The sequence below is a fragment of the Pinus tabuliformis genome, chromosome 8 (genome assembly GCF_031772625.1).
Source record: "Pinus tabuliformis cultivar Carrire ecotype Pingquan chromosome 8, CPIR1, whole genome shotgun sequence".
Taxonomy (NCBI): domain Eukaryota; kingdom Viridiplantae; phylum Streptophyta; class Pinopsida; order Pinales; family Pinaceae; genus Pinus; species Pinus tabuliformis.
Window position 1 is genome coordinate 1,559,249,512 of NC_142294.1, and position 24,471 is coordinate 1,559,273,982.

The 24,471-nt window shown below is 36.0% G+C and overlaps 2 protein-coding genes and 1 pseudogene across 3 annotated transcripts in view; 2 read left to right on the top strand and 1 right to left on the bottom strand.

Moving 5' to 3' along the window:
* LOC149241914 (enhancer of mRNA-decapping protein 4-like) overlaps positions 1–24,471 on the bottom strand; it is a 103,391-nt gene that overhangs the window by 12,109 nt on the left and 66,811 nt on the right. The gene's annotated exons all lie outside the window — the stretch shown is intronic.
* Positions 11,176–15,816, top strand: LOC149241915 (uncharacterized; annotated as a pseudogene). The gene is made up of 2 exons (XR_016246599.1): positions 11,176–12,487; positions 13,252–15,816. The product of XR_016246599.1 is annotated as an uncharacterized LOC149241915 (transcript).
* LOC149241916 (uncharacterized) lies at positions 15,967–18,391 on the top strand. Its single transcript, XM_089374073.1, has one exon. It carries the CDS (start codon positions 16,405–16,407, stop codon positions 17,215–17,217), a length of 813 nt encoding a protein of 270 aa, XP_089230199.1. The 5' UTR covers positions 15,967–16,404; the 3' UTR covers positions 17,218–18,391.

The window sequence follows — 24,471 nt, forward strand, 5'->3', positions numbered from 1 at the left end:
TAATCCTATGGACTATGAGAGTAGCAGTGATGAAGAGCATGATGACGAATTTCAAAAGAATGGAGTGTCACGGTGTCCACTTAGTCCTAATCCTATGGACTATGAGAGCAACAGTGATGAAGAGCATGATGATGAATTTCAAAAGAATGGAGTGTCACAGTGTCCACTTAGTCCTAATCCTATGGAATATGAGAGTAGCAACGATGAAGAGAATGATGAAGAATTTAAAAATAATGGAGTGTCATGGTGTCCACTTAGTCCTAATCCTATGGACTATGAGAGCAACATTGATGAAGAGCATGATGAAGAATTTCAACTGAATAGAGTGTCATAGTGTCCACTTAGTCCTAATCCTATGGACTATGAAAGTAGTAGTGATGAAGAACATGATGAAGAATTTCAAAAGAATGAAGTGTCACGGTGTCCACTTAGTCCTAATCCTATGGACTATGAAAGCAGCAATGATGAAGAACATGATGAAGAATTTCAAATGAATAGAGTGTCACAGTGTCCACTTAGTCCTAATCCTATGGACTATGAGAGTAGCAGTGATGAAGAACATGATGAAGATTTTCAAATAAATAAAGAGTCGTAGTTTCCACTTAGTCCTAATCCTAAGGACTATGAGAGCAGTAGTGACGAAGGATAGGATGAAGCACTTAGTACGATTATGAGAGTAGCAGTGACAAAGGGCAGGATGTAAAATTTTCAATAAGTAAACAGTCACATTTTCGACGTAGTCCTAATCCTATGGACAATGAGAGCAACATTGACAATACACATGAGGAAGAATATCCAATAAACGTCGAGTCAAATTTTCCATTTAGTCCTAATTTTAACGACTATGACAGTAGCACTGAAGAAAGGGAAGATGAAGAATGTCCTCCAAGTCAGTATTTCAAAAGCACAACTCATCATAGTGAGGATAACATTCTTCAAAATGATGATGAAAATGCTTATACAAATGATGATCTAATGATGGAGATGTTGCAAGGAAATATTGTATCGAGGAGTAGGAGTAGACCTTTTCATATCAATCCAAGATGTTCTAGTTATACAAGGGGTAGAGAAGAATATCTGACGAGAAGAAGTTCTATCGACACTCTCATTTCAGGTGAATGTTGTCAAAATGATTGCTTGAAACATATGGATTTCAAGTTTGCATTAGAGAAAAGGAAGAGATATTTCTCAATATGGACCAGAAGAAACACTTTTACCACATTTTTTTCGCACACCCAAAAATTTACAGGAGGAAAATTTTATTCAATATCACTTGGTCAGTTGTATGACCTTCAATGGAAAAATGTTGCCAAGGGTGTACTTCACAGCTCCAAATATTCATAAAGATGCAAATTTGACAATAACCATAATTGATGATGTTCTTTCTCATTGGTATGGTAATCTTCTTGAAGTTTTGTATCTACAATTGAACAATACTTACCGTGAAAACAAAAATCAGATTGTTTTTGGATATCTAAAAATGCTTGCTAAATTGAGAATTTTTCAAAAGGTAAAGGTTGGTTTCCTTCTTGTTGGGCACACTCATGACCATATTGATTAGATATTCAGTCGTTTTTCAGTCACATTAAGGAGGAAGGAAGTTGGGAGCTTTCCATCATTAATTGCATGTACTAATAAATCATATATGTTAGAGCCTACGTTTGTTGTGTTGGAAGAAATTGTTGACATGCGAAGGTTTATTTTGGGATCGCATGGTGAGGAGAAATGCGTTGACCAACTTAATGACATTAGCTTCCAACATCAATTTTGCATCAAAAAAATTGATGGGAAAACACTAATATGGGGAAAGAAGTATTCAACTACTGCAGAATGGGCACCGTCATCAGGTTTGGAATTTTTGAAGTTCATTCTGGATCATTCAATATTTGCATCAAATATATTGTTATTAAATCAGTTGGTGAAGTTCATAATGCATGCAGACATAATAGAGATATAAATTATTCTGATTGCCTAGAAGAAACTAAAAAATGTATTAGATATACATACGAGTACTTTGACATTGTTGATTCAGTTTGGTGGGCGTCATTTTTCAATAATCAAAGTGATATCATTTCAAGAAAAACAAATGAAGATATACCTTTGAAAAATCCATTTATTTGGCCACAAAATGTGCCAAATGAACATGAGGAAAGAAACATTGTTGAACAACAACAATCTCAAGGTATTATTAATTCTTCATAGACAGAGGAAAGATAGATGTATATTGGTTCTAAAAGATATCATGCACAATGTGAAGCCATGGAAGACCTTTACAGGGATTCAATACTGGATATTAAGGAGGGTTGCATGATCGCAGTGCTAGTAGATGGAGATCCTAATGGCTATCCATTATGGATTGCAAAAGTTATAAAGGTCTTTACAGAAAATGAAGATGTTACAGGTGTTGAAGTACATTGGTATGCCAAAAATATAAGCCATAGATGGTAGCTGATAAAAAAATTGGCGTAAAGAGAAAAAGAAATGGTACAAATATAAATCGTCATCGCACAAACCTCTTAAAGTTGGAGGATGTTGACGTACTTTTTTATGACTTCAATTTAACAAAGAGAGGAACTATTTGCTTCAAGACGACAAAGATTCTGAAAATGTTGTTACCAGAAGGAACATTGTTGAGATAGGAGTGTGCTGAAACGAGTCATAGATCCAGAAGAATTTTGAAACTTGAAATGGTGGGCATGCATGTGGACTCAAATGGGGCACTAGCTGATGAAAGAGAAAAATATGGAACATCTTCATCTGCATCGAGTCATTCATCTGAAGATGTGAATTCTGATGGTATGCAAGAAAATATGAGTGATTTTGAATAATTGTCTAAGACAATTTATATAACTGATGTTTGCTTTGTATCTTGAAATAAAAATTTTGATTTCCATATGGTGTTAAATCAGAAGTTATGAGTCATTTTTATGTTATTGGATTATATGTTTTAATTATGATGATTTTTATTGTTTAGAATATCTACAATGCAACAATAAATTAAAGATATAATGTATGTTTCATTCAATCTACAAATAATGACATTTTGATTAATTTAGTCATGTAATTTGTTCATAATGTCATGGTTTTTTAATTTTATGGTTGAAAATTTTCCTAATTTTTTTGTATCTTTAATGTTATGGTTGAAACAATTAGAATTTTAGCAATCTTTAGTGTGATGTTATTATATGTTTAACAACATCAATGAAAACTAATAGAATTTTAATGTGTTTCAGATCCCATTATTTTATCTTTATCATCATTACTAAAACATGTTGAAATTATACTTAGGAAAGAAAAATGTTATTCTACCAAAAGCATTAGTGTGTTTTTTTCCTCAAAAACGACTATTTTTTTCCACATAAAAATTCGGTTTTACTGGAATTTTTAAAAAATGTTGAAAATTGACCCTAAAAAAAACCATCGTCTCAGTATCAACACTTTTCATTTTCAGGGTGGTTTTTGCACAATTTTTGCACAAAAAATTCGTTTTCACTACCATTTTTAAAACATGTTCAAAATTGACCCTAAAAAGAAAACCATCGTTCTAGTATACACATTTTTCATTTTTAGCACTGTTTTTTATGTTTTTCAGGGTTTTTTGGCCAGAGTTCCCGTTTTTGCTTCATGTTGAAGCAAATCCTTTCCATTTTCCCTTCTACTTTCATTTTCTTGTCTCATTTGAAATTTTGTCTTCTTCATTTTTATCTTCCCCTTCATTCTCTCTTTTGTTGGGTGTGGAGCCTGATTATTTTCTTGATTCAAAGGTATTGTTTCAGCTGCATTTGGATGTCAATCCCTTACGGGGGGTGTGGGGGGGCTTACCCCCCCCATCCACTAATGTCACTAGGGGGAGAGGGGGCTTGGCAGGGGTTCAAGGGTAGTGCCCTTGAAGAAAAAATTAGAGAAAATTTACCTTGTAAATATTGTAATTTCGTAGTCAATCTCAATTGTTTTGCAAGAAGAAGATTTAACAGTAGAAGTTATGTTAATTTAGGGTTTTTTCCTTAGAATACAAGTCTTAATTTATATGATGGTATTGTATTGCGCTTGTGTATTATTCCATGACAGAAAAACATAGGAAACTGTGTGAGAGATAAGAGGAAGTTACAAGGAATTTTCTATAGGTTGTATCCCTTCAGTTTGCTAGATAATATAAAAAGGAATGATTGGTTGTTTCTCTGGGGATGTAGCCCAAATTGGGTGAACCACATATATATGGGTCTCTCTTGTTTTATGATTTTTTTAGTGTTGGTGTTTCTGCAACATTTTATGTGTTCCATTGCTTTGTTATTTAATTTCTAACATATTTATGTTGATCATTAAAATCTTCTCCCTGATTCTTCTTACTTTATTTTTCTTCTAACCCCCTTCTTTTTAGCTTGGTCAAATATTTTCTTAGATTTCAAATATATATATATATATATATATATTGGATATTTTGATGGCTCGGCCCAACCCGAGGGCTGTGGGGAGGGGCTATATTACACATCAACAATCTTGTGTCCTACAAAATCCAAGTCGACCTAGGCAGGGGCACCAATAATTATGTAGAACTAAACAATCTCAAACACCTTCTCCTATTTGTGAGAGAACTAAATTGCCAAAAGATTCAGATATACGGGGATTCACAGCTTGTTATAAATTGGATAAACGATGTATATCACTGTCACTTGCACACACTCAGAGACATGTTGGATGATATCTTTACATTAAAATCACAATTTGATTTTATTGTATGCTCACATATATACAAGGAAAGGAATGAGATCATTGATCGTCTTTCCAAAGCGGCCGCGCAACTGAACATGGGACAATGGAAAATTCAGGAATACAGGGAGGGCATTTCTACTCTTTTTTCCACCATCCGTTCATTGAGATTAGTGGGCATCTCTTGGAGTGATCTCACAGATCATTCCTTTTTTTCGGTTTTTTGGTTCTATGTTTTTTTGCTACAGTTTATGTTATTACTATTGGGACAGTGACTCAGTATTTTTGTTTATTATGGTGGATATAACTACATGGACTACTATGATGTAAATTTGTATATAATTTTTCCCTAACTCTTCTAAACTACTCTTCAGTGAATGCATCTCATACATGCAACATTATACAACATGTAATTTTCTTAACATATTAATGAAAATTGCGCCTTTTTCCTTGGATATATATATATATCTTCCCTATTATTTTTGTAACCCTCATTATTGTAATAATAATTCCCTAGTGTTACTAATTTCTTTCTGAACTTAATATCTTTATTTCTTTCTTTTATAATGTAAAAATTGATTATATATATATATATATATATATATATATATATATATATATATATATATATCCTTCTATTGATTATTATATACTTTTGGCCATTTGAATCTCTTTTGTTTCTCGATTTCCTTATATTAACGATATTATTACTAATGTATTTTTACACACTTTTATTTTATATATATATATATATATATATATATACTTTTGATTACAATTTGTTGATATAATCCATATATATATACACACACACACACACACATGTTAATTTTTTATTTATTTTAATAAATATGATCCTTTGAATCATGTTCTTACAATTTTATTAATGAATTTAATTTACCTCTAACATGTATCTAACCTAACGTGTATTTTCCACTCTCTGAACTTGCATCTCTCTCCTATTTATCTTTCTAAACTTGATCATATTTCTTATCTTTGTCTTGATGATGAGCCACAATTGCTAGCTCGAAACGTCAACCAGAAAATACAATGTGATGAATCAAGAAATATCAGATCATTTTTTTTCTTTTTTATTAACTTATTTTTTCAATATATTTATAAAAAAAATAGTAAATAAATTTCAAGTGCCAATTTTAGAGTCAATTTTTATTTTGCAATCTAGATTTGTTGACTTAGTGTTCTCATTTTGAGATAAAAATTCTCATTAAGTTGATAACTATATTATCCTTCACAAGTGGAGCCATACTCTCTATTTATGGAATAGATCCCTTCACCTAAGAAGGTGCACACTGCTCAATATGGGTATCATTAGAAGCTCCATGTTTTTAAATCTTTTGTTCCTTTGAAAGACACCCTGAGCTAGGCTCTAAGTTATTCTTTTAATGATCTTTCTCAACCTCTTCTTCATTGTCAGAGCTCCAAATATATTATTGGAGGGATTGGATAAGTGTAGATGAGATTGGTTATCAAGTTGAGTCTCGCCAAGGCTATTGTCACTTATGCTTTGTTCTTACTTGTTTGAGTGCACCTTGCTCAATATTATTTTGAGAGGGTGAAATTTTCTTTGAACTCTGCTTCGAAGATGGTTGAATTTCTTGGGATTTTAAGTAACATTTTATACAATGTCCACACTCATGTTACATTTAAAAAATGACTTGCTTATGATTAGGGCCTGTTGATAGCTCTGGTCCTCCAAATTCGGTTAAATTTCCTCAGACACTCTCAGTTGAAAGTCCATTTCCACACAAATTCTAGCACATGTTAAAAAATTTCCCTTAGGTTCAATGTAAATTATGTAACACCCCAACTTGTCTCCAATAATTTGAAGGAATCAAGGTCCCAAAGATAATATGGAGGTGTGGGAGTTTGATCCAAATAGGAGCAAACATGATTTCTATATCTGGGTTAAAGTCCAAAGTCCAACAAAATAAATACATTCCCCTATTCCCCTGCAACCCATAGAATAGGAACGAGTTGTAAAGATCAAGTTCTTTATTCTAAATTTTCAAATAAAAATCGACATGGATTGGATCGTTACATTTATTTTTATCCATCTCAATGCTTATAAAGTGGAAAATTAGAGAAATCAACTTACATGAGCATTTTAGTGGTAAGGCCCAATTTGGAGAATTGGGGCCTTGAACCTTCTAGGGCCAGTGTGAGGCCTTTAATGATGTTTTTTGGGGAGTAAAACTTTTCCCCTTAAGCACTCCATCCACTAGTGTTATTATACAACATAGAACTTTCCAACTATCTACAAAAGTCGTTAATTAGAGTTTGCATGCAAGAGTTATGCCTCCCAAAGTTCACCTATCATGATGAACCACCATAATTCGAGAGGATGCCACACCGGGCCCTATTATTCATAGAAAATGCACTAGACACGTGAACATGATGAAGAGGACTCTAGAAGGGTTGATATTGTAACTTTACTTAGGAGTTCAAAGGAGTAAAACTTAACCACTAGTTGGCTACCAAGCTATGTTATAACCATGCCACTAGGAGGTAACATGGTTCCATTCTATTCAAGTGCATTATGCTCCATAGTTGAAAAGAGTTGCTAAGAGTGGATAGAGAAAGAGAGAGCATAACATAGGGTTTTGTTTTGTAGTAGCCCATGGGCCATAGGTCTCACTACTTTGTATTTGCACCACTTCCATTCAGAGGAAGAGAGAGCAAAGCAACCTCACCTTCCAACTAATTTTTCTCCTAAAAGGATTTCCCAAAGAATATCTTATGTTCATTGTGGTTTGTTGATGTTTACTTTTCACTGTCCTCTATTTTCCATATTTTTCGTTGTTCTAGATTTATTAAATTAATAAATTTAGAAATCTAAGAAAAATAAAACCTCATAATATACATTTTCGAATTTTAATATATTTTATCAAATATGTTGAGACAAACTATTCAATGGAATATCCACTGCATTTTATAGATAAAAAAATATATAAAAATGCTTTTTTTTTGCAGTAATAATAGAAATAAAGTTTTGATTGATGCAATTCTTAGGGGTCCATTCTTGAACAATATTGGGGCTAGACCAAAGGCTAGTGAAATCATTAATTAATCCTTTCTGCATCGAATTTTTGATGTTCGATTTTTCCATAGAGTGTTTCATATCTAGAGTGGAGTTGGAACTCGCCCTTTTGACAATTTTGCATTTCTTCTCACTTGTTGAACCAAGGGCTTCCACATTTGATGTGGAAGGCCCAACCATTGAGATTGTTTAACAACACACCAACAAAAAAAACTCAACAAATATGAAGTGCAAGCCTAGAGAAATGAAAGGCATAAGTAAACACACAATAATATATGGGAGTTTGATGTTGACAAAATTGCTCAAAGATCCATTCATGAAATTGGGATGAAGAAATTAATAATTTACAAACACAACTCACAACTTCACTAGACTAAAATAGCATGACAACAAAAGAAACCCTAGGTGCAACATAAACACAATTTTTAACCCCATATATATATATATATATATATATATATATGAAATTAATATGATTAATTTAGTTTTGAAAATTAATTAGATTAAACTTACAAAATGAAAAATATATTGAGAAATTAAATATAATTTTTTTATTATACAATCTATTTTTATTAAATATTTTATGAATAAATAATAAATAATAAATTATATATAATATTTTATGAATTTGTTTCTCTACATATTTATATAAAAATGTAGTTTAATTAAATAAAAATAAAAATTTAATTAAATTTATTGTCATCAATATTTTTATAAAAAAAATTGAAAATACTTGAATTTATAGAATATTCAACTCTCAATGACTATCAACAAATATGACTCCCACTTGTGAGAAATTGCATATAAAATAAAAAGTTTCCTTAGTATTTTGCATACCCACTCTCTAATTTGTTTCTCCTTATTTATAAAAATAGGTATAAATGACAAGCAATGAAGGGTTACTTTATAGCAATATTATTATTTAGTTGGTTAATGGTTATTTGTATGTAGATGCTTTGATGAGGGTTGTAAATGCCTAGAAGTATATTGATTTATGTAAGTTAAAGATGTTATTTATAAATGTATAGAATATAAAGTTAAAAAAAAAAACTTTATTGATAGATATATATAGCTTTTAATTATAGACTTTTATATTTGCAAAACGAAAATAAATTAATTTTTAAATAAAACACATTTTATAAAAACATATTGAAGCCTAAAATGCTTTAGATTTTATTTTTTTATATTTGAAAAATATACACAATAAAGTTTAAATTTTAAAATGATTTTTAAAATGATAAGCACTTAGAATATGATTAAGAATTTTCAGAATTTCCAATTATTAAGTTTTTTTAATATTTTAATATAATAGAATTTTATTATTTTTATAAAATATTTTAGCAAGTGTATAATTAAAAATTTTAAAGATGGGGAATTTCAAATTATTAATTTTTTTAATATTTTAATATAATAGAATTTTATTATTTTTATATAATATTTTAGTAAGTGTATAATTAAAAATTTTAAAGATGAGAAATTTTAAATTATTAATTTTTTTTTAATATTTTAATATAATAAAATTTCATTGCTTTTATATAATTTTTAAATAGTTTTTGTTTTTAAATTAATTTAGTAAATATATAATTTTAATAAATTTTTGAAATAAAATTTATTTATAAAAAAAGTCAAACATATAAAAAAAATTAAATTTTATATTAAAAAAATATTTATGCTATAAGGCGTTTCTCTCTCAAATCAACTCCCCCTCTGCACACTTGTCATCTTCTGCACCACAAGATTGTATGTTGTTTCAGTCGTTCGATCAAAGTGGTTACCAATTCGTTGCCGAAACGGTTTGCTGCAGGATCTGTTTATTAGATGCTTCCATCTCGGTTTGCAACTTGGCGCAACAGTGCAGGACAGGTGTGTGTTTGCCTGCATATCGATTTTTCAAACTGTAGTGGTTTTCAAGGTGTTGGATTCTAAGTCAACTTTAGAGCTGAAATGGTTCTCATCTCCACCCAAGTCTGCATGGATTCTGACTGGCCACAAGTATAACAATAGCCTAATTTCACTGCGATTAGGCTCAGACTCTTGTTTCTGCCCTCCTCCTCTTTCTTGGTTTTCTTAGGGTTAGGGTTGCAGCAAAGGCGATGGTATGGTATGTAGGTCTGAATTCATCCCATCCCGTCTGGGGTTTCTGAGCTTTACAAGCATCTCACGTACACTTTTGTAATGAATCATTACTTTAAGCCTTGGAAATTTAGTCTTGATTCATGTTTAGATGCAGCTCAGGGTGAATTTCACAAATATATGATGCTTTATTGTCAGTTATTCTCATGCAGGACTGCATCGATTAATGGGTCTCCTTCACATATCCACCATGCTCTGTAGTGACTGTAATTCGCTGTAAAGTTCCCAACTCTGACATTCTCTGTGCTCAGCAGCCCTGTTATTCTGTTATTCTGGTTTTAGTTACATTCCGCAGAGAATAAATTTCGTTTTTATTTGTGTAAAATAAACCTTTTATTGCAGGCATTATATTGTTTTTTATTTCAGGATGTGGTTACTCTAGACTCATGAATTTTCTGAATGTATGGCAATGAGGCCTTCCCCTATAGCTTATAGGTATGTCATTCTTGTGTTTACTACTTCCAAGAGAACAATAGATCACGCTTGTGCTCAAATGAACGAAGCTTCCACATCTGTTAATGAGTTAAACATAAACGGTTCAGCTCCCCTAGGGCATTCTCAAATTGCAAATTCTATGTTCTATGGGCTTCCTGCAGAAAGTGCTACTACTCATGATGGCATCCACAGTATTTCTCTTGCCACAATGATGGTAGATCAGAGAGCTCTATATGGCAATGATTCTGAGTTTCTAAGGACATTCTTTGATCCCCGTAGCTGCAACCTATCCCCTTTTAATGGGCTTTCCTCACTGAACGCCCTCAAATCTTTTAAACCCACTTTTACATGTCTCAATTTTAATTCTAACCCTAATAGAACAGAAGCCCTAACTAGAGCAGTCAGAGATATAGATGCCAGCTTCTTTGAAAGTCTCCCCACACAAATCTCAGAAGTACCGTTACCAGTGCTGAATTCCACTAATTGTGATGATTTGTCTCCGTATTCTCTATCTCTGCAGGAAGGGATCAATAATGGCAATACCAACAGGTATTCTGAGGCCAATCAGTGGAGTGCAATTGCGCAGCAGAATTTTTAGTGCATTCGGTCTTTCGTGATTAGACCCATCTCCAGTATCTCATGGCAACTCAAGCTCAAGCCTCAGCAAGCAACCATCAAGAGCATTCTGAGTCTTTCTCCACCCCCAGTTAAAATGCCACTCAGTTCCTGCTGCGTTATCTCTTTTAAGTCATTCTCTTTCCTCTCCATTTTCAATTACAAGCCCACCTTCAATCACATAAAACACTCATACTCTGTCAGTCAATGTACACCCGATTCAATACCCCACAACTTCAACCCCTTTCAGATCACCTTCAAAAACCTAAGTATTTCTCAGCTGATATATGCACAGCACAAAAACAACATTCTCAAGGATGTGGGTAAGCAAACTCTGTCAATGGCATCCATGCTCTTGTTCACCTTTCTGATTCACCAAGTGCAGTTGACACCATCTTTAGCAATTACCCAAATCCTGAACTCAGACTTTCAATCCAACATGGCCTTAAAAGGGCTAGAAGCAATAAAAGTCCCAGACCTTCAGCTACCCAACAACTTCACCAATGTTATTGACATAGCCAGGGTCTTATCTCCAGCCCAAGCAGTGAAAATTTCACAAGAGTTGTAGGCTTTGGAAGACAAGTCAGAGTGGAAAATGAGAATCCTTACAAGGTCTGGGCCATACTTGCCTCCCCTAATTACCTGCCTCGGTTTCCTTCCACATCCACCCGGTATCCACCCATAAGAGAATCATGGGAGCTCTTTCTTTCTTGTAGCTGCTAGCTGTGGGTTTAGGTCCAGGCCCCGCCTGACTGCCTGTCACTGTATGTACTTCGGAGGATCGTTACAGCCTCGGTTTTCGTCACCGTCCAGCCGCCTGCCAATCAGATTCCCTTACCCTAATCCCATGCCCATCATCATCATCATCCCCACTCAAGCTATCATATATTCACACGCCCTCTTCTCCACGCTTGTCTTCTGTGCCTTCCCTCTTTTCTTATGCTGGTCTTCTGTGCAATCTGATCTCTTCTTCTCCTCCCATTTGTTTTCATCCTGCTCCCTGTTCTTTCTGTATTTGTATTTCTCTGTGTTTGCGTGCAGAGAAAATATTTGGAAATAATTACTATTTTCCAGATTCATCACACTGTGTTACTTGAGTCGACCTTTCCAGCCATAGAGTAAACGTTACTAGCCATTCAGTGTGATTCACTTTCAGAACACTACAAGCCAACAGTTTGTTATTTAATACTAATGTTATTGAAGCCTGAGACTCCAATAAGCAAATCAAGGTGTGTGGATTTTACATTTAATTTCTGTTTCTTTGGGTAATCTCATCTCAGGCTCCCATAGCCTATCCATTTGTTTCATGGTATTAATTCTTTTGGATTCTAACTATTCCATGTTACTGCAGGATCTGTTTATTAGATACTTCCATCTGGGTCTGCAACTTGGCGCAACAATGCAGGACTGGTGTGTGTTCGCCTACATATCGGTTTTTCAAACTGTAGTGGTTTTCAAGGTGTTGGATTCTAAGTTAGCTTTAGAGCTGAAATGGTTCTCAGCTCCATCCAAGTCTGCATGGATTCTGACTAGCCACAGGTATAACAATAGCCTAATTGCACTGCGATTAGGCTCAGACTCTTGTTTCTGCCCTCCTCCTCTTTCTTGGTTTTCTTAGGGTTAGGGTTGCAGCAAAGGCGATGGTATGTAGGTCCGAATTCATCCCATCCCGTCTAGGGTTTCTGAGTATATTATATGCATATTTTGTAGCTTTACAAGCATCTCACGTACACTTTTGTAATGAATCATTACTTTAAGCCTTGGAAATTTAGTCTTGATTCATGTTTAGATGCAGCTCAGGGTGAATTTCACAAATATATGATGCTTTATTGTGAGTTATTCTTAGAATTTCATCTGAATCACAACTTCTTCTACTAGCATTCTTATTCCATGGAGGAGGTCAAATGTTTTGGCTTGTGTTGGAGATGTATCAGTCTGTTAGAATCCAAGATCAAGATCCTTTTCATTGATTGTTTTTGTTTATTTGAGTTTTATCTTCGTTTATTTGAGTTTTATCTTCAGGATACATCACATAGAGATTTATTGTGATAAAGTTTTCAAGGTTGGAAAGTTTATTTGAGTTTTATCTTTAGGATACCTCACATAGAGATTATTGTTACACAGTTTTCAAGGTTGACAAATAAAAAATAGATTTATTAGAGAGATAAAATTCAAATGAATTAGAATCACAAAAGCATAAACTCTGAAACTTTCATTTATTTTGGCATAATTAGAAATTTGAGTTGTAGCTGAGATATTGATGCTTGTATTTGACGCAATATTTCCTTTGATTCTTTGTGCAGAGTGTCATGCATGAGAGAACCCTAAAGCCTCTGGAGGAAATGCTGTCGGCTTGCTCCCGGCCTATGATGGAACAAAGTGGATTGAAGCCACCACCGCCAGATCAACCACTCAATTTCCCTCGTTGTGATTCAGCCAACACCAAGTTTTGCTACTACAACAACTACAGCTTGTCCCAGCCTCGCCATTTCTGCAAGACATGCAAGAGATATTGGACTAGAGGAGGCACTCTGCGCAACGTTCCTATTGGTGGTGGGTGCCGGAAGAACAAGCGTGCTAAGAGAACAATAGATCACGCTTGTGCTCAAATGAACAAAGCTTCCACATCTGTTAATGAGTTAAACATAAACGGTTCAGCTCCCCTAGGGCATTCTCAAATTGCAAATTCTATGTTCTATGGGCTTCCTGCAGGAAGTGCTACTACTCATGATGGCATCCACAGTCTTTCTCTTGCCACAAGGCTGGCAGATCAGAGAGCTCTATATGGCAATGATTCTAAGTTTCTAAGGACATTCTTTGATCCCCGTAGCTGCAACCTATCCCCCCCTCTCAATGGGCTTTCCTCACTGAACGCCCTCAACTCTTTTAAACCCACTTTTCCATGTCTCAATTTTAATTCTAACCCTAATAGAACAGAAGCCCTGACTAGAGGAGTCAGAGATATAGATTCCAGCTTCTTTGAAAGTCTCCCCACACAAATCTCAGAAGTACCATTACCAGTGCTGAATTCGACTAATTGTGATGATTTGTCTCCGTATTCTCTATCTCTGTAGGAAGGGATCAATAATGGCAATACCAACAGGTATTCTGAGGCCAATCAGTGGAGAGCAATTGAGCAGCAGAAGCTAGCTGAGGGTAGTGATCCTGTACAGGTAGGTATAACCCCTTTCTCTGAACTGGAAAACACTAATAGCTCCAGGAATGATCTTAACCTAAGAGTGGTCACAAGCCTCCCTTCTTGTGTCAAGGTGGAAGGTCAAGACAATCGTTTGAATATAACTCCAGAATGGCGAGTTCCATTAGAGCCCTTGTTTGAGGCAGCTAGTGATACTGCATATTGGAATGGAGGAGTATGGCCTGAGCTCACTAATTATGGATCTTCTGTAGGCTCCTTGATCTAGAATTAAGATAATACCCATTAGCTGATGCACATGAAATGCTTCTTGAAAGAGCATGAATTGATGAAAGGAACGTATTTTTTCAGATGAAGGAAATGTCAATCATTAGGGTTTAGACTTCCAGGGCTGACTAATTGTCATGTAGTCTGGCCAGTCTCTCCAGATGAAGGCTTCCCTACACTTGAATTTTGTTGTGTTTGTTTATTTGTTTTTCATTTGTCATAAAGATCTATAAGATGGGTCTTCATCAATGTCCAAATTCACTTCATAGGAATGCAGTGACATGATGGACTTGGGACATGATCACCATGATAGAAGCTGACTGAGGAATATAGATCAAATGTACAGCATAAGAGGTTTGAAGCTTCATTTTTTTCCAGCTTCAAACATCACGGGGCAACAAAGGTTGGGGTTAATAATTTGCCTTAATTATCCTAGCAAAATTGCAAGGAGAGGAGGAAATCAAATTATCACATCCAGTTCTATGCAGGACAGCTGAATATGCTAACTCACTTTTGTCTGGAGTTTGTGAGTCAAGACAAAGTTATTGCTAAGGTCAGGTGAAACTGTTTCCCAAGTTTAACAGTTTTCTTTTGATAATCAGTTGGTATCATGATGATATTCTTTGTAAATATGCGAGGGTTCATGGCAGTGGGTTGTGCTGTTCTTCTTTCTCCTCTGTGGCTATTGTTATTTCCTTCGTTTGGGATCCTTCCAATTGTGGGGAGAACTTCGGATTGGGAGCCTTTGGTAAAGAACAGCTTAGGGATTTTAGGAGCAGCTGCTGCTTTTTATCTGACACCCATTGGTTAAGAGACACATATTGTATTTGATATTATAGTGACCATAGTGGTGAAAGGTTACATTAAGAAAGGGAAACAATTAGTGGGGCTAATACATACTGCAATATATAGGAATATCTAATAGTAAATTCATTATAAGTATTTCCTATCTATTTGTTTCATGGTATTAATTCTTTTGGATTCTAACTGTTCCATGTTACTGCAGGATATGTTTATTAGATGCTTCCATCTGGGTCTGCAACTTGTTGCAACAGTGCAGGACTGGTGTGTGTTCGCTTGCATATCGGTTTTTCAAACTGTAGTGGTTTTCAAAGTGTTGGATTCTAAGTTAGCTTTAGAGCTGAAATGGTTCTCAGCTCCATCCAAGTCTGCATGGATTCTGACTAGCCACAGGTATAACAATAGCATAATTGCATTGCGATTAGGCTCAGACTCTTGTTTCTGCCCTCCTCCTCTTTCTTGGTTTTCTTAGGGTTAGGGTTGCAGCAAAGGCGATGGTATGTAGGTCCGAATTCATCCCATCCTGTCTAGGGTTTCTGAGTATATTATATGCATATTTTGTAGCTTTACAAGCATCTCACGTACACTTTTGTAATGAATCATTACTTTAAGCCTTGGAAATTTAGTCTTGATTCATGTTTAGATGCAGCTCAGGGTGAATTTCACAAATATATGACACTTTTGTAATGAATCATTACTTTAAGCCTTGGAAATTTAGTCTTGATTCATGTTTAGATGCAGCTCAGGGTGAATTTCACAAATATATGATGCTTTATTGTCAGTTATTCTTAGAATTTCATCTGAATCACAGCTTCTTCTACTAGCATTCTTATTCCATGGAGGAGGTCAAATGTTTTGGCTTGTGTTGGAGATGTATCAGTCTGTCAGAATCCAAGATCAAGATCCTTTTCATTGATTGTTTTTGTTTATTTGAGTTTTATCTTCAGGATACATCACATAGAGATTTATTGTGATAAAGTTTTCAAGGTTGGAAAGTTTAATTGAGTTTTATCTTTAGGATACCTCACATAGAGATTATTGTTACACAGTTTTCAAGGTTGACAAATAAAAAATAGATTTATTAGAGAGATAAAATTCAAATGAATTAGAATCACAAAAGCATAAACTCTGAAACTTTCATTTATTTTGGCATAATTAGAAATTTGAGTTGTAGCTGAGATATTGATGCTTGTATTTGACGCAATATTTCCTTTGATTCTTTGTGCAGAGTCTCATGCACAAGAGAACCCTAAAGCCTCTGGAGGAAATGCTGCCGGCTTGTTCTCGGCCAATGATGGAACAAAGTGGATTGAAGCAGCCACCACCGCCAGATCAACCACTCAAATTCCCTCGTTGTGATTCAGCCAACACCAATTTTTGCTACTACAACAACTACAGCTTGTCCCAGCCTCGCCATTTCTGCAAGACATGCAAGAGATATTGGACTAGAGGAGGCACTCTGCACAACGTTCCTGTTGGTGGTGGGTGCCGGAAGAACAAACGTGCCAATAGAACAATAGATCACGCTTGTGCTCAAATGAACGAAGCTTCCACATCTGTTAATGAGTTAAACATAAACGGTTCAGCTCCCCTAGGGCGTTCTCAAAATGCAAATTCTATGTTCTATGGGCTTCCTGCAGGAAGTGCTACTACTCATGATGGCATCCACAGTCTTTCTCTTGCCACAAGGCTGGCAGATCAGAGAGCTCTATATGGCAATGATTCTGAGTTTCTAAGGACATTCTTTGATCCCCGTAGCTGCAACCTATCCCCTCTCAACTGGCTTTCCTCACTGAACGCCCTCAACTCTTTTAAACCCACTTTTACATGCCTCAATTTTAATACTAACCCTAATAGAACAGAAGCCCTAACTAGAGCAGTCAGAGATATAGATGCCAGCTTCTTTGAAAGTCTCCCCACACAAATCTCAGAAGTACCGTTACCAATGCTGAATTCCACTAATTGTGATGATTTGTCTCCGTATTCTCTATCTCTGCAGGAAGGGATCATTAATGGCAATACCAACAGGTATTCTGAGGCCAATTAGTGGAGAGCAATTGAGCAGTAGAAGCTAGCTGAGGGTAGTGATCCTGTACAGGTAGGTATAACCCCTTTCTCTTAACTGGAAAACAGTAATAGCTCCAGGAATGATCTTAACCTAAAAGTGGTGGTCACAAGCCTCGCTTCTTGTGTCAAGGTGGAAGGTCAAAGACAATCGTTTGAATATAACTCGAGAATGGCCAGTTCCATCAGAGCCCTTGTTTGAGGCAGCTAGTGATTCTGCATATTGGAATGGAGGAGTATGGCCTGAGCTCACTAATTATGGATCTTCTGTAGGCTCCTTGATCCAGAATTAAGATAATACCCATTACCTACTGCACATGAAATGCTTCTTGAAAGAGCATGAATTGATGAAAGGAACGTATTTTTTCAGATGAAGGAAATTTCAAGCATTAGGGTTTAGACTTTCAGGGCTGACTAATTGTCATGTAGTCTGGCCAGTCTCTCCATATGAAGGCTTCCCTACACTTGAATTTTGTTGTGTTTGTTTGTTTTTCATTTGTCATCAAGATCTATAAGATGGGTCTTCATCCATGTCCAAATTCACTTCATAGGAATGCAGTGACATGATGGACTTGGGACATGATCACCATGACAGAAGCTGACTGAGGAATACAGATCAAGTGTACAGCATGACAGAAGCTAACTGAGGAATACAGATCAAATGTATAGCATAAGAGGTTTGAAGCTTCATTTTTTTCCAGCTTCAAACATCACGGGGCAACAAAGGTTGGGGTTAATAATTTGCCTTAATTATCCTAGCAAAATTGCAAGGAGAGGAGGAAATCAAATTATCACATCCAGTTCTATGCAGGACAGCTGAATATGCTAACTCACTTTTGTCTGGAGTTTGTGAGTCAAGACAAAGTTATTGCTAAGGTCAGGTGAAACTGTTTCCCAAGTTTAACAGTTTTCTTTTGATAATCAGTTGGTATCATGATGATATTCTTTGTAAATATGCGAGGGTTCATGGCAGTGGGTTGTGCTGTTCTTCTTTCTCCTCTGTGGCTATTGTTATTTGCTTCGTTTGGGATACTTCCAATTGTGGGGAGAACTTTGGATTGGGAGCCTTTGGTAAAGAACAGCTTAGGGTTTTTAGGAGCAGTTGCTGCTTTTTATCTGACACCCATTGGTTAAGAGACACATATTGTATTTGATATTATAGTGACCATAGTGGTGAAAGGTTACATTAAGAAATGGAAACAATTAGTGGGACTAATATATAGTGCAATATATAGGAATATCTAATAGTAAATTCATTATAAGTATTTTTATTCTTTATGAAAGTATTTTTTTGTTGTATTTGCCTTCTTCAATTTATGCCTTACGGCGTTTTCTTTGCAACATCTGGTGCAAATGCTAGTTTAAACACTTCCAAAAAGTTAAAAATATTTTTTTTTTTTTCTGTATTTTTAATAATCTTTAATAAATTTTAACATAAATTTCTATTAAATGAATTTACATGAATTTACAATTAAATGAATTTACATAAATTTAATGTAAAAATCTCAATAAAAATCTCAATAAATTTGTGTTAAATGAATTTACATCAATTTAATATAAAACTCATTAAAAGAAATTTTATAATATCACTTTATAACTTTAAAGCTTTAAAAAAGGTTTAGTTCTCCAAATACATAATTCGTCCTCGATAATAATCTTTAATGAAAAACTTTGAGCTCCGGATAATATAAACTGCACTGTAGCCACCAGACCACGATTCTCATTCTGAAAGTGCTGTTATATTTTACCACTCGCTTTCGTCTCCCGGATACGCGCTTTCTTCACTGAAATCTATTTCCAAAGTCGCTTTCTTCACTGAAATCTACTTCCAAAGAGTTAAAAGTAAATTAATTATTTTTAATAAATTTTAACATAAATTGAATTTAATAAATTTAATTTAAAAATCTCAATAAATTTGTGTTAAATGAATTTACATCAATTTAATATAAAACTATCACTTTATATCTTTAAACCTTTAAAAAAAGTTCAGTTCTCCAAATATATAATTCTTCCTCGATCAAAAACTTTGGTTTCCAAATATATAAACCTTAATAAATTTCTTTGGTAATATACACTCCACTGTAGCCACCAGTCCACGATTGTCATTCTGAAAGTGCTGTTATATTTTACCACTCGCTTTCTTCACTGAAATCTATTTCTCAGCTTTCGTCACTGCTTTCTTTATTGAAACCCTCTCCATCACTGGAAACTTCATGCCATCTTTCTTCAATAAAGCCTTCTCCCAGGCGTTGGCGCAGTTGCTCTACTATTCCCGCATCCCATTGCAGTTTGGAACATTGAGACACATTAAAATACTCCAACGAACCCAAATGCTCAACATTGGGCACCATCTCTAAATTGGAACAACGGCCCAACCGAAGAGTTTGGAGGCTCGTTAAGTTGCCAATCGAGTCTGGGAGCCTTTGCAGAGCGGAGCAGTCATACAGCTCGAGATCTTGGAGGCTTCTCAACTTCCCGATTGAGTCTAGAAGCATATGCAGAGCGGGGCATTTGGACAAGGTAAGACTTTGGAGGCCTCTTAGATCCCCAACCGAGTGTGGGAGGGTATGCAGAGTGGAACACCCTCCCAAGTAGAGATGTTGGAGGCTTTGCTAGGTTCTCAACCGAGTCCGTAAGCGTCTGCAGAGTGGTGCAGTAGAGTAAGTTCAGAAGTAGGAGGCCTGCTAGGTTTCCAACCGAGTCCTGAAGCGTCTGCAGAGCGGAGCAGCTGCTCAGGTCCGGATAATGGAGGCCTGCTAGGTTCCCAACCGAGTCCGGAAGCGTCTGCAGAGCGGAGCAGTAGCCCAAGTCCAGATGTGGGAGGCCTGCTAGGTTCCCAGCCGAGTCCGGAAGCGTCTGCAGAGCGGAGCAGCTGATCAAGCACAAAAGTTTCAGGCCTGCTAGGTTCCCAACCGAGTCCGGAAGCGTCTGCAGAGCGGAGCAGCCGCTCAAGTCCAGTTTTTGGAGGCCTGCTAGGTTCCCAACCGATTCCGGAAGCGTCTGCAGAGCGGAGCAGCGGCCCAAGTTCAGATGTTGGAGGCCTGCTAGGTTCCCAACCGAGTCCGGAAGCGTCTGCAGAGCGGAGCAGTAGCTTAAGTCCAGATGTTGGAGGCCTGCTAGGTTCCCAACCGAGTCCGGAAGCGTCTGCAGTTTGGAGCAGCTAGACAAGTTGAGATGTTGGAGGCCTGCTAGGTTCCAAACCGAGTCCGGAAGCATTTGCAGAGCGGAGCAGTAACTCAAGTCTAGATGTTGGAGGCCTGCTAGGTTCCCAACCGCAAGTACTCGGAAGCGTCTGCAGAGCGGAGCAGTGCCTCAAGTCTAGATGTTGGAGGCCTGCCAGGTTCCCAAACGAATCCGGAAGCGTCTGCAGAGCGGAGCAGAGCCCCAAGTCTAGATGTTGGAGGCCTGCTAGGTTCCCAACCGAGTCCGGAAGCTTCTGCAGTTTGGAGCACTCCGACAAGGCGAGATGTTGGAGGCCTGCTAGGTTCCCAACCGAGTCCGGAAGCGTCTGCAGTTTGGAACAGCGAAACAAGTTGAGATGTTGGAGGCTTGCTAGGTTCCCAACCGAGTCCGGAAGCGTCTGCAGAGCGGAGCAGAGCCTCAAGTTGAGATGTTGGAGGCCTGCTAGGTTCCCAACCGAGTCCGGAAGCGTCTGCAGAGCGGAGCACCAGCTCAAGTCCAGATGTTGGAGGCCTGCTAGGTTGTAAGTAGGCTAAAACTTGCAGCTAAAAAATGGGTTTATGGTTACCTCGGCGGTATTCCCTTAGAAGCCAGGGAACACTATGATTGATAACATCACTCTCTTTTCTCCATTTTTCAATAATGTCGGAATCGTGTCGATGCTGACCATCAAATGTTTTTTTCCCTTGAAGTTTGTATAGGGCTTGAGCGTAGACTCCCTGTCCGTCCTGCGTCCACCGAACCTCTGCAGGCGTGACACCAAAGAAGACTGGGATGATGGTGGACTTGTACTTTGACATAGAGTCTACCATATTTAGCAGCTCATCGAGGCACCATTTTGATTCCGCATAATTTGGAGAAAAAATCGCTATATTCACTGAGGATGTTCTAACGGCGCTTTCAAGTTGAGGGTTTACAGTATCTCCCGCGCGCAATTCCTGCTCATCTAAAAATACCCTCAAGTCATGTTTGCAAAGGCGATGGTAGAGATGGGTGGCCAAGGTTTTCTTGACATCGGGGCCCCTATGACTGATGAAAACATCAAATACATAGTCGTTGTTGTTGACGCTATGCGAGGTGGAGGTGGATGTTGAGGAGGAAGCCATGGGATATTATAGAAATGAATAACAAAGAAAGATGTAAAGATTGAAGATGTGTTGCAGAGCTTGGGAATGCGCACTTAACCTTAATATTGTGGTCCTCTTCTCACAGTACCTGCCAGGCTAGTAGCTGCGCCTGTATCACTCTCTTTATGTCTCAATATTTCAATGTGTTCAACCAATCTATGAAACACAAAACAGCACTGAGATCTGGTTGATTTCTGAAATTCGCATTTCATTGAAGACACAGTGGGACTTTATATATCAAAATAATGCCCTTCTCTGTTAATAATAAATTGTTTTAATGGATGGAGGGAAGCAACCAGGAAGCGAATATGACGCATTGATTAAACATAAATCATAGAATAAGTTTTTTTTTCAGGGAGACGGGTCCGCTGAAGAAGCTCTATGTTGACAAATATTTACAATCTGTACATAGTACAAATAGGCTGCAGGGTAGCTCACAGGAATGAAGAAGCTATAGATAAATATTTACAATCTATACATAGTACAGGAATGAAGAGGCTATATATCGACAAATATTTACAATCTATACATAGTGTGCAAACCTACCACCCCTACCGGTCAAGGCGTGCAAACCTACCACCCCTACCGGCAAATCGTAGAATAAGTTGTTCCTGGCAATTTCTTCTCAAATGCATTTTGACCCGATACTGATGTATTGTAATTAAACAATACACCATAACACATTGATTAGACATAAAACATTTAGTAAAAGAAGCATTTAGCGAAAGTTCCGGACAATTTTTTTGGTCAATGCATTTTTAAATGGGTGTAACACAGTGGTTAGATGTTTTGTTCTGTTTTTTAATTTTAATTTTTATAATTTAATAGAAATTTTGGAATCACAAATTTAATTTATGATTTTTTTAAAAACTCTAACCATTTTAATAATCTAATAATTTTTCCTCACAAAAATATATTTTAAATAACAAAACATTACTATTTCAAGAATTATGTTATTTTAAATTAAATATTAACAATAACCTTATATATTTAATAATCTACCCACCAACCAGACAACGATGTTTTTGTTATAAAACACAAAGTATTTAGCGTTTAGTCAATGTTCTTGGCATTTACTATCAATCCATTTACGCGCATCTCTCACCACTTGCGAGACATTTTCTATTCCTATTCATATGAAACACAGTTGGTGACGGGCACACCGATTTTGTTATGTATGAGATACATCAATGCTCACCAATTGCTCTCGCATGGGAATATCGTAATCAATTTGATGTATTGGACATTAGTTAGTTTTTATGGGAATATAGCAATTAGTTTGATGCATTGGACATTAGTTAGTTTTTACGGGACATTAGTTAATTAGTTTGAGTCTCCATAAAGAGAAGGCCCACCTTTTTAATGTTTTTGTTAAGAACGGTTACGGTAGGCACCTTGGTCAAAAAGCTTTCCTTAAAGCCAGCAATAATTTATTGGTCAAGAAAACCCTAAAGATGATCGAGTCAGTCTCAAGGGTTCATCTCCCTTTCATCCAAGGGACTACTCATAAGATTGCTAGGATTCTTAGGAAGCATAATGTTCCCTCTACTTTTAGACCCCTTAACACTATCCGTAGCTCCCTCCGGTCACTAAAAGACCTGATCGACCCCAAGGACATGAAAGGTGTCTATGTTATTTCCTGTTCTTGTGGGACCCCCTCCATTGGTGAGACGGGTCCTATTAATCAAAGGATTAATGAGCACTCAGCGGACTTAAAACATGGGAGGACCCGGTCGTCCGCCTTAGCAGAGCATGCTGAAAAGATGAAGCATCATGTATGTGTTGAGGAGGCTCGTGTTATTGCTAGGGTTGCTCAGTTTCATCACCGGAAATTTAGGGAAGCCATTGAGATTGGAAAAAGGCCAAACAATCTCAATAGAGATGACGGCTGGAAAATTAGCAGTTGTTGGATCCCTGCCCTCTCTTCCTAGCCGTTTCCCCCTGCCCCGCTCCTTTTGTTGTTCTTCCCCCTCGCCTCTCTTCCTAGCCGTTTCCCCGTGCCCCGCTCCTTTTGTTGTTCTTCCCCCTCGTTTTCTAGATTGTCGATTTTTCCTTTTTATCGTCCCTTTGATTTTTATTTTTGTTCGCCTGTTCTCTTTCCCTTCCTCTCAATTAATATTGAAAACTTTATTGTTTGCTTAAAAAATAAAAAATCCTTTTATAATTTTTTTTTCATAATTAGTGACGAAGGTTTTTTATTATGAACTAACCTTCTTTAAAACAAGCTTCTTTCTCCCCATTGGTTTAGTTAAAAAAAAAAAAGTATCCTTGATCCCTTATTCAACTACCTTAATAAGCTATCCTTTAAAGAATTATTCTTATTATATTTTAGATAAGGCTTAAGTTTATTTTATTTTAATAGCTTTATTAAGATCAAATAATAGATTTAACAACAATTATGGTTATGGTAATAAATGTTCCAATACTAACTTACAATTAGATTTTTAATTTTTATTAACTCCTTTGATTAAATATAAATTAAAACTAACTTACATTTAATTAACTAAATATTTAATTATATAATTTTAATAGAATATGAAATAATTAATTATACAACTCTTATGTATATTTAATGTAAACCATTTTAATTCATGTTAATTAAATATGTTACCTTATTTATATATGTTTTAAACTAACTTTCCATTACTATCTAATGTAAATTTAATATTAACTCCTTTTAATTTAATAATAGTAAAACTAACTTACTATTAATTATGTAACTTTAACTTATTTATATATTTAATATATTACCCAGTTTATATTTGGTACTAAACGAACTTTCAATTAATTAACTAAATATGTATTTATCTTACTTAAATAGATGTCATTTCAAGTAAATAATTAATTCCTAGTGATTAATTTTCATTTAAATATAGTTATGTTCTCCTGTCCCTGTCCCTTGGTCCAGTCCAACTAGCAGTTTCCCAGTC